At 35.9% G+C, this 12,039-nt stretch overlaps 1 protein-coding gene across 1 annotated transcript in view; it reads right to left on the reverse strand.

Annotated features, from left to right (window-relative positions):
- Positions 1–12,039, reverse strand: part of mRpS11 (mitochondrial ribosomal protein S11) — a 100,585-nt gene that overhangs the window by 72,743 nt on the left and 15,803 nt on the right. The window contains exons 3-4 of the mRNA XM_069827182.1: positions 11,070–11,170; positions 7,033–7,098 (exon numbers count right to left, since the gene is read on the reverse strand). Of these exons, the coding sequence (XP_069683283.1) occupies positions 7,033–7,098; positions 11,070–11,170 (167 nt within the window). The remainder of the gene's footprint in view (positions 1–7,032; positions 7,099–11,069; positions 11,171–12,039) is intronic.

Genomic DNA, 12,039 nt, shown 5'->3' on the forward strand with positions numbered 1-12,039 from the left:
TCGAATCCCAGTAATCAACGTCACTTGACAGATGATTTTCAATAAATCTTAATATTAAACAATTTCTGATACGTGACTATCCATAATATCATATAGCAGAAGCTATAACATAACCTAACTAATATACACAAGTGTTAGAAAAGTTTTAATTAACGATGACATAAAAAATAAGCATGAATAATTTTAAAAGGAATAATTATTGAATGTACAATTTTCAAATTTGAATGTGGTTGGTGGTTCAATTGATGTTATATTGGACGTGTGCGTAATAGAAGTGGAACTCGTTGATTTAGGCCTACATGGTGTATTCAACTTATTCAGGATTTACGAATGGTGCTCTTCATTTATTTGTAAATCGGATTTCAGAAGATGCATAGGTATGATCAGTGATTTTTATTAATTCTTGTTCTTGAATGCCAATGTGAGTCATATTTGAAACTGCTATGCATCGACTGGAGTGGTTTGTAATTTTATATATATATATATATTGGCAAACAAAGAAACAAATGCTAGGGATGCGATAAAATTAAACAAATGCTAGGGACGCGATAAAATTGTGCGATAAGCAGCCATGATTGGTTGAAATACGTCCTTTCGTACCGTTTTATTGATCAAAAGTTGTTGTTGTTTTCTAATGCCAGGCGTTTCACAATAAAGTCATTTGACCTCTTGCACTCCAATATTTTTCAAAGATATTATCATGACCAGCCACTGAAGCACAGATTTTGAAGTGTTCCAAATCCATTTCTTGGTTTGAGTTGCTCAATGGACAGTTAGGGGACTGATATATTCCAATTCTATGCAGGGTTTGGCCAAACAATCATGGCCTGTTGCCAATCTAAATGCAGCTACAGACGATTTTCGTGGTAAATCGGAAATTAACTGTGGATTTTGATGCAGAGTTCCATTTTTCCCCTTGGGATTGTGTTATCAAATTTTGTTTGTTGAAGTCTAAGTATGTAGTTTTAATAAATCTTTTCACATAGTAATACGTAGATTTAGTAACAGGTCTGTAAGTAGCAGAGCTTCACTTCTTTGCTAAAGCATCTGCATTCTCGTTTCCCAGGATTCCACAATGGGATGGTATCCATTGGAATACAATTCTTTTATTGAGTGATATTAATTGACAGAGCATTTTAGTTATTTCTGCTTTTGAGATGAAGGTGTGTGTTTAGAGACTATTGATGCATGTATTCCTAGAGCAACCCCATTTCTTTCCTGCTAGTCTTTTTAGAAGGGAGAATCTTTTACGAGCTTTTTCAGAAATGTATTTCAAATGGTTGCTCCATGTTAACTTACTGTCGAAAATAACTCCAAGATATTTGGATTCATAAGTCCTAGGAAGGTGTTGGCCATTGTATTGGATATTAAATTCTCTTTCTCTTTTACCAAGAGAAAATATTTGGTAGTTACTTTTGCTTAAATTGAGTGTCATCAAATTTGATGTATTCCATTCATGTAGTTGATTTAGAGCTTTAAGAGCAGAATTTTGAATTTTGTCTCTATGTCTGTAAGATCCGGAAGTCCACAAAACTATATCATCTGCAAATAGTGCTGTTTTCATGTTTGATTCTTCTAATAGGGAGGGTAAGTCATTTATATAAATATTGAATAAAGTTGTGCTGAGGACAGCGCCCTGAGGTAGACCTCGATATGTTTGTCTGTAACTAGAAAGTGAGTTATTGAATTTAGTGGCAATGAATCTTTGACTTAAGGAATTCTGATATCCATCTGAACATATTGCTGGAGATACCTAATTTCTGGAGTTTTAGTAATAATTTATTTCTCCAAACAGAGTCATATGCTAGCTGAAAGTCAGTAAATATTGCCAAGGTATCTTCTTTCTTGTTAAAAAAGTTGTTTTATTTAACGACGCTTGCAACTGCAGAGGTTATATCAGCGTCGCTGGATGTGCCGGAATTTTGTCCCGCAGGAGTTCTTTTACATGCCAGTAAATCTACTGACATGAGCCTGTCGCATTTAAGCACACTTAAATGCCATCGACCTGGCCCGGGATTGAACCCGCAACCTTGGGCATAGAAGGCCAGCTTCTTTCTTGTTAAAACTGTCTTTTATTTCTTGGCCGAGGCGTATGACTTGTTCATTGGTAGAGTGTAGTTGTCGAAAGCCGGCTTGTCTTGGTGATAAAAGATTTTGGGATTCTAAATACCAAGTTAATCTGTTGGAGATCATGGACTCCATGGTTTTTGCTATCATGCTTAACAGTGCTATTGGTTGATAACTATTAACATCATGAGCAGGTTTCCCTTTTTTGTGAATTGGTACAATGATACAGACTTGGCTTTTCCCCCCAGATGTTTCAAAAATTCGGAATGAATGTTATCGGGGCCAGGAGATTTCTTGGTTTTTAAATTTTGTAAAGCTAGAGTTAATTCTTTGGAAGTAAAATTTTGATGAAATATTTCAGGTTTTGTACTAGTAATATTGTTTTTATTATTTTTATGTAATTCTCTTTTGATAAATTTGTCAGTTTTTTTGGTATTGGGATGTAATCTGTGAGAGTTTGAGTAGTGTTTATTAAATGAGTTTGCTATATCTCTACTATCTGTTAGAGTTTTGTTATTATGAATAATAGGTTGGCTAGTATTTTCCTGTGCATTGGAAATATTCTTCAGAAAGTTATATGTTTTAGTGCTATCGGTTCTGTAATTAATATTTTCAATAAATTTATTAAAACATTTCTTTTTTGCTGTTATGATTGCTTTTTTAAGAATGGCAAATTGGTCAAAAGTAGTATGACGTAGTAAGAGTGTAATAGTAGTCACTTTAAAATTTCAAATTGGAATTGGGGTCAAATAAGGTAGCATTCGATAGAGCTCTTCAAAACAAACAACTTTCATAGGAAACATTTTTATTAATTCCTACTTTTTCAATGAGAAAAACGCACTATAAGGCAATGGGTGATTCATATCAACCATAATCATTTCGGAAATTAGTGCATTAAAATCTTCGATACAAAAATATTTATAACTAAACCACATGTGAACTTTCACTTGACCTTGATTTCATCAATCAACCTTAACAGAAAATAGGGTCAGTGGCATATCACTTTAAAATTTCAAACGGGAGTCGGGGTGAATTTGATAGAGCTCTTCAAAACAAAGAACTTTCATAGGAAAAGCGTTTATTGATTCCTACTCTTCCAATGAGAAAACGTACAAAAAGACAATGCCATCAATACTGAGAAATGTTACGAGACCAAAATGTAAACCAGACAATTAATGTTGACAGATGTTACTGAAGGACTGGACAATTCCACTAATTTTTATAAATGTTCAAACTGTCTGCCATTCTGAACAGCACACTCTTCTTCCAAACACTGTCAGTGACTCATAACACTTCTGCGTGGTCAAGTGACTGGAAGGTCTCCCGGATTCGCTGTTTTATGTCATCTCTTCTTGTGGGACGCTCTCTATAGACGATGTTTTTTAACCATTTCCAAAAACAGGAATCCAAAGGATTCAAGTCAGGAGATAGTGCTGGCCATGCCACAGAACCGCATCTCCCAATCCATCACCCGGGGAACAGCTGATTGGCTGTATCACGTGCTACCAAAGACAAATGAACTGGACAACCATCCTGCTGAAGCTACATTACTGCTCGTATTGCCAATGGTGCATCCTCCAAAAGATGGTTGAGAATGTTCTTTAGGAAGACAGCATACATGACATTATTCAGAGCACCTTTAAAGAAATAAGGTGTCCAAAGATGTCACACCAGACATTGACATGCCACCTACGCTGGTTGTCCACTTCTCTCAGCCAAAGAGAACTGACTTGAGACCAGTAGTGAGCATTATGGATATTGCTTGAATGTCGCTTCATATGTACAAAGAATGCTGCAATAAAACTGATTGCTTTTACCTGACAATCAATTGCAGAAAACCACAAGACTCCAAAAATCTTCTCCTTCAAGCTGCTGGTGCATATTGATGTGGTAAGGATGATATTTATTGCCATTCAGAACCCTTCACACCATTGTCTAATATTAGATTCCCTAGCAATTCTCCTGGTTGAGTCATGAGAATCGACAAGAACGGCAGCAATGACATCAGCTGATCTGTCGTCTTTCACAGGTCGTCTGTTACATCTATTTTGATTATGGTTAGGCTGCAGCTGTCCAGTTGCTTGTATACAAGCAGCAAGACGCATAAAAATATTGCAAGACTGACAAGCACTTTGTGGGTACAGATGCTCAGCAGCCTGGAAGTTTCTATGAGATTCGCCCAATACCATCAACATGTCAAAACCTTCTTGATTTGTGTCAACCATTATTGTTTGTAGTATGTAGGAGGTATTTGTAATCACTCGTAACTTTTAGATGATTATTTTATTAGTCACGAAAGTAATTGCAAAACTTGAAAATGTACATACGTAACTACAAAGAAAACAAAACACTTTCTTCTTAATGTAGGCATACATTATAGGGCAATTCCACCTGAGCTTATTACCTGGCTAAGTGCACTGTACATGCAGAACTGGTCACACGTACTGTAGGTATTGTACTGCAGTGACTAAAGGAAACACAGCTGGGCGAGCAAAGGGGAAGGGGTAATTTGCTTATATTCACCCCTTGATGGTGCTGCCGACACCAGATCTACACTCAGCCAGATAATTGTGCGTGAGTACTATGTCAACATTAAATGGACTTACTTTGTTTATAGCTTCTTCTTGTAACATTTCTCAATATTAATGGCAATGCCTTCTCGTACGTTTTCTCATAGAAAGAGTAGGAATTAATAAAACCGTGTTCTATGAAAGTTGTTTGTTTTGAAGAGCTCTATCAAATGGTACCTTATTTGAATCAACTCCAATTTAAAATATGAAAGTGATATCCCACTGATCCTACTTCCTGTTAAAACTGATTGATGAAATCAAGCTCAAGTGAAAGTTCAAATGTGGTTTTGTTATAAATATTTTTGTCTCGAAAATTTTAATGCATTGGTTTCCAAAATAAATTACTGTTATGGATAGTCTAAATCACCCTGTATATTGGAAATGTGTGTAAAGTCTAATGTTTTAATGACAGGGTCCTGCAGATTTGCTATTCAATTTTATAAATTTTATAGTCTAATATTTGTGCATACTTCAGAGGACGACAGGGATAGAACCTATTGCTTAAGTAAGATAAGTGCAGCACGAGTGACGTAAACCAAATGCACACACATGCTTGAGCCGGTCCAGAGCTGGCACTGGACTACAGGCATATACAAAACTTCGTCTACACTCCAAATTTGCATGTATATGCGAAATGTTTTTGTGTTTAGAACATTGCAACATATATCCTGCACTAGTGCTGGACTACAAGCATATCCAAAAGTTCGTTAACACTCCAAATTTGCATGTATATGCAAAATGTTTTTTGAGTGTTGGTTTAGAACATTCCAACATATATCCTGCTGTAAAGAGCATAACCCTACCACACACTACTCTTTTGGTAGCTCTGCATATATACAGAGGATTACACTAAAAAAGCAAAGCTAATTTATAGAAAGAAAAACATGTAAATACAAGTTTTTGTTGTACTTAATGAGAGTAAATAAGTCAGAAAATGACATACTTTTTGGTATAATTTTAAATTACAAACTATGAATCACATTTATAAACTTTAGATTAAGAGCATAAAATCTAAGTTGCAATCTCTTACTGGAATGTCAAAATAGGCACCAAATACAAACCTAGGACTGTAATATATTAAAATGTATTGGCCCCAACAATTACTAAGACATTAGTAAAACATATTTCTCTCAGGCAAAGTCTAAAACTTGAATTTTGTCACGTATTTTGAGATTTTGGGTCACTGTGCACTCGGGAATTTTAGACCTATCGTAATGAAACTGAATGCCCACCCGTGCTGCTACAGCTTACAGTGAGTCAAGCAATGGATTGTAGGCAATTGTTCCCTGACATACCCTGCATAGTGTAACTTTTCGCTGCCTCTTCCTATATTATCCAAAAAACAGTAGCTATCTTAATGGAAAAAGAGAGATATTTTGAATATACACACTATTTTCATCTTCAATGTTTTAATACAAACTCAACAAGAGCACAAAAGAAATTAAACATACTTTGTAACAATTCAAGAAGAGCACAAAACAAATTAACGATACTTTGTAATAGCTATTGCTCAAGATATTTTTTGCCTCACTAGACAAATTCCAACACACTGGAAACCAAAATATATTCGAAGACAAAATAAATATACGTATATGAATAAAGTGATAATTAATCATAGTGAAGTGGGTCCTTGTAACAATATAAGAATATTAATATACTGTTTCGCTGTAAGAAAAATCCTAATGTAGACACAAGCACGTTGCTGTCATACTCGTGATTGGCCCCCAGGCGAAACACTCACATGACGCAGGAGAATATAGTTCGTATTTGGAAACCATAATCTTGTATTATGTGAAAATAAAAAATTTAATTCTAGTTGTTAAATACGATGAAACATATAACTTCACTCATATGTAAAATGCTATGTAAATGAAAAGCTACTTTTATATTTTGTTATGTACTATGAATGCGGATGAATACCAACAGTAATACCGAGGTAGTCTGTTCTTGTAACAAGCTGGCGTCACTTGAGCTCGTAGTTGTTCACGTAAGCACGTGGTACTGAAGTATGGCTTCTGTATCCTCGGTGTGTGTGGTTATTAAACATAAGAGTGGAAACTCTCTCAAAAGCAGAGAAAAACAAATAGTCTTAAATGTATATAATAACTAATAAGTTAAACGAGTTTTAATTACAGTAATTATAAAGTAAAAGTTTCATAAGCAAATGGATGCACAGTAGTGAGGTTAGGTCTACTTGACGAGTAACGGGAAATGTTTAACATGAAACAGAATGTACAACAGTAGGCGGGAACACGTACTAAGAATCTATGGCGCCACACAGCGGCCAATGAAGCCTCACTTCAGTCACGTGCTATTGTTTACATTAGGATTTTTCTTACAGCGAAAAAATTATAGTTAGAAATATATATAAAAGAAAACATACTGAGGAACTCACCATTCTTCCTGGTCCTAGACCTCTTACTCTCACACGCACCGTTTTGTATCCTTGTTCCAAGGCTTTCTGTAATAAATGAGAATTTATTTATGAGACAGATACGAAATATTTCAATTTGTCTCAGTGTGATAAGTGGAATAATAAAAATTGTGCAACATGCCAGGATTGTGTACTTTGCTTCGATGTTCATTCAAAACATAAAATATATAACATACAGTATAAAAATGAACAATTTTTATTATGCTCCGAACATATCCAAAAAAGTGAATTACTTCCTAAAGACCAAAACACCATCAGTAAACCACCATTTAAAGATAAATTAAATTAAAAAGGATTTATGTTAATGGAAGAATATATTTAACATTTTTATTTTTAGATGAATATGGTATTAAGAGGTCATAAAATGCCACCCTATGAGCCACTTTTCATCCCTGAGTGTCAGGCCCTGTGCTTTATGGTTTGTAATACTGGTCTGTAATAAAACCTGTAAAGTTTTACGAATGTGAGATGCCACTTACTGATGAATTTGATGAACTATCAGTGCATGGTATATTACCTGTCACAAATCAACATTTTTATTTTTCTTCAGTCTCTCTTTTCAATTTGAAAAGACACTGAAGGCTGTGTCATTGGTCGAGGATGGATGAAACACTTGTTTTTTTGGCTAATGCCATTGATATGTCATTTGAAAGTGTCCAAGTTCAGACTATGGGAGATCTACAGAGATACCAAGTTTCTGGTTCTCAGTGTCTTACAAAATCACCACACAACCGTGGTTCATGCCACAGAGATGACAGGTTTCTGATTCTCAGTGTCTTACGAAATCACCACACAACCGTGGTTCATGCCACAAACAGTCTCGCAGCAGTATAAAATGTCAATATAAGTGAGAGGACGAAGACTCGGAGAAGCCAGTCTAACATCAAGCAAGACATTGCTCCATAGGTCATGTCCAGCACCAGACAGAGTGCTTACAGTTTGTGTGTCAACACCAACACTGGACTTTGGACCAGAGGTCAATGCTGTTTTTCATGTATGAGGCACAATTTTGACTCCTATCACCTGAAAAAATATGGAGAAGGTGTGGGGAGCAATATTCACCTTGCAACTCCTGAGACATCATGAGTAGGTGGCTCTGTCATGGTATGGAGCAGTATGGTCAATGGATATGCTTTGAATGTGCAGTGAACATAGTGGAGATGTTAGCAGACCATGTAATCACATTTGCTCTCTTTGTCAGCCGAAATTTCATTCTTACGCATGACAACACCCATTCCCATGCTGCCCACTGCATGAAAAGACTATCTACGCAATGTCGGGATACGAACTTCGGAATGGCCAGCAAGTAGCCCAGACTTAAATACTAATGAACATGTGTAGGATATGCTCAGCCAAAGTGTTTGACATCGCAATCTCGACATCCTGAACAAAATATGGGAAGCATTCCAGAAGGAGTGGAACCTCACTGTTCAAGAAACATTGCAGGACATAGGAGTCAGCATGTTACGACGAATAGTCATCATCACTGCTAGAAGTAATGACACCCATTATTAGTACACAATGGCAATTTGACAGTTTCAGTATTATAATCATGTGCTAATGTAAGCCATTGTCTCAATAATGTCCCGCACCATGTGCTTCCAATATCGAAGAAAAATAATGCAAAGAAATGTACCCAGTTCAGGACTACCAGCTTGATATCCCACTCGGCAAAGACTCTTCTGCAAATACTGAATCGTCATTTCTAAGATGGAAGAACAGTTGGAACAAAAGCAGTTTGGCTTCAGGAAAGGAAAAGGTACGAGAGATGGAATTGGACTGCTATGAACAATCAGCAAAAGATACCTAGAAAGGAATAAAGAAATGTATATAGTTTTTGTGGGCCTAGAAAAGGCGTTTGACAGAGTGGATTGGAATAAACTGATGGGGATCCTAAAGAAAATTGGCGTGGATTGGAAAGAGAGGAGGCTGTTCAATAACCTTTATATAAAACGAGTCAAAGTCAAGATAGGAGAAGAAATGTCAGAAGGAGAGGAGTACGACAAGGATGTTCTTTATCACCTACCCTGTTCAACATCTACTTGGAAGATTTAGTGAAGAACTGTTTTCACAACATGGGAGGAGTGATAGGAGGAGGAAGAAGAATAAAGTGTGTAAGATTTGCTGATGATATGGTGTTAACACAAGAGGAAATGATACTAAGGGATGTGCTACAGGAGCTAAATGACAGCTGTGAGCAGTATGGAATGAACATAAATGCCAACAAGACAAAGACCATGGTCATAGGAAGAAAAGTAAAGGTAAACTTACGAATTCTAAATGAGGCAATAGAGTAAGAGGACAGTTTCAAATACTTGGGGTGTACTGCAAGCAATAACATGAGCTGCTGCCAAGAAGTCAAAAGGAGAATAGCAATGCAAAAGAAGGTTTTAATAGAAAAAGGAGCATCTTCTGCGGACCTCCAGAGAAAGAACTAAGGAAGAGAGCTGCATTGTATGGGGCAGAAATGTGACCATTATGACTAAGAGAAGAGTAGCTATTAGAAGCATTTGAAATGTGGATATGGAGAAGGATGTAGCCTATGCCTGCTTTTATTGTTAAAATCAGTAATTGTTTTACTAATTGCAAGACTGATTATTAAACATGTTTATAAAATGAGGTTTTTTTTTTATTTTTCTGGCCCAAGCAACATTTCATTCAGTAACAAACAAGATTATCAGATATTGTAACAGAATTTCCTTAGCTTGTCTTAGCACTGCATTTAAATTACAGAATTTTAACAATCATTACAATATTGTTGCGGGGAGAGGGGTTCTAACAAATGATTTTGGAGAGCTCACAATTCCCTGTACATTGCAATATCATTTCTTTAGTTCCTTTGTTAAGACTATAAATCAAGTTCAATTCCATATTCTCTTCTGTATTTCCACATCCATTACGCAACATTTACTAAAAAATTTTATGAAGTATCATACAGTACATCATATCGTCAGAAATACTGGGTGGCGCATGAAAAATTAACCCACCTCTCGTTTGATTATGTGACATCTGACAGCTGGAAATCCATTATCGTATCGTATTGTTTAAACAGCAGTAACAATGATCAGTTTTACAACATAATCGATAGTTAGCAGTCTTCTGTTAGCAGTTTATTTCATTACATCACTGGAATCACACATTTCTGTTCGAATTCTGCAAGATGACTTACTCGACAGAAGATGAGTGTAAATTGTGGAAGCCTATGTGAGAATGAGTTCAAGGAAACTCGCGAAATTTTCAGGGACAAGTTTCCGAGTAGAAGTCAACCAGCAAAGAGGGCTTTATAGGCTTTGGTTAATAATTAGCACACTATGAGATCTGTCCATAATGCAAAAAAACACACACGCAAGAAGTTATTGCGACATTCACTGACTTTATGAATGATGAGGCATGGTTTCATTTCCCCAGTCACGTAAATTCACAGAACACAATATGGTACTGGACAACTGAGAATATTGTGTATCAGTAGCCACTACATGACTAAAAGATCGGTATATTACTCTTCACTGACTCAGGCTATTTTTTCATGCACCATCCGATATAAAGAACATGTTTATTCTACCAGAAGAAATTTAACATGTCCCTTAGCTGAACTTATATGTTACAATCACTGAACTAAATCACAGCTAGAGTTACGGCCAAGGTTATACAACTTCATTTTTATAATAAATCCTCAAATATGTAATTTTGATTTTAAATAAATTTAAGAAAAATTAAGAAACTTATTTAGTATTCATGTTCCTGTTTCATAATTCCAATATACTTATTATTCATTCCAACTTATATTCTTTCTTGACTTGATTCTCTCTTTTTATCTTTGTAATTATCCCTGTTTTGTAATAATTGTATTGGTTTTGTAACTTTAATTTAATCTTTATTATGTTCCATCTTGTACAAAATAGTTATTTACAGGAATTGCCTCTGAACACAAGCTTGCTCAAACGGATGTGTGCTACATTCATAACATACAGTTGGTAGTAATGTAACTTTTTACTCACCGAACTAAGACTCACAGCTGTTGCTTGAGCAGCAATATTAGTCCCTTTACGAGTATTTTTGAAGCCCTCAATTCCACAAGACCTTAGCAGTTTCACATCACCTGAAAAGAAATATCTGTATTAGTATGATGGCTGAACTTCGCATTGAGATACTGTACAAGCAGGTACTGCAACATACTGTGGATTCCAGAGTTCGTTTTGGCAGCACAAATAACGAGCATATGCCTGTAAACGGATTTTACTTAATTTGATACCATTTGAAAAGTAACATGGGGAAGTAACAATCTGCTTAGCAGTGATTTAGAGTGAACTTCTGGCAATAAAATCTCGCAACTTATACATTACATTACAGATGCAATTTACAGACTTCCCTTGTAATAAGTTCTGGAACTGATGACTGAAAATATAGTATGACACTTTCTGTACACTTTCTTCATTACATGTACCACACGTGAAAATTCGCTATTATCAAGTGTACTGCACTGCCACTATTGAACTGCACTGGATTGAAGTCAGATGTACATTAATGCCCTAATCTTGACATCCCTTCACTTTGTGTTATCTATCCATACTACAGAAGACAAAAACCTTCCCACACTTGATACAGGGGAATGTACACACACTACTCAGCAGTCGCATTCAATCTATAATAGTAACAGGCTGACAATATTTCCTGAACAAAACCTGTTTCCTAATGAACACTCAATATATGATATCAGGGCAATTTAATACCAAATATTGAGACATATATTGGCAGTTATATTACTGGTTGTTCTTATGGTTGTGAAACTTGTACTCTCACTTTGAGAGAGGAACATAGGTTATGGGTGTTTGAGAATAAGGTGCTTAGGAAAATATTTGAAGCTAAGAAGGATGAAGTTACAGGAGAATGGAGAAAGTTACACAACGCAGAGCTGCACGCATTGTAATCTTCACCTGACATAATTAGGAACATTAATTCCAGACGTTT

This window comes from Periplaneta americana, chromosome 1, assembly GCF_040183065.1.
Source record: "Periplaneta americana isolate PAMFEO1 chromosome 1, P.americana_PAMFEO1_priV1, whole genome shotgun sequence".
Classification (NCBI taxonomy): domain Eukaryota; kingdom Metazoa; phylum Arthropoda; class Insecta; order Blattodea; family Blattidae; genus Periplaneta; species Periplaneta americana.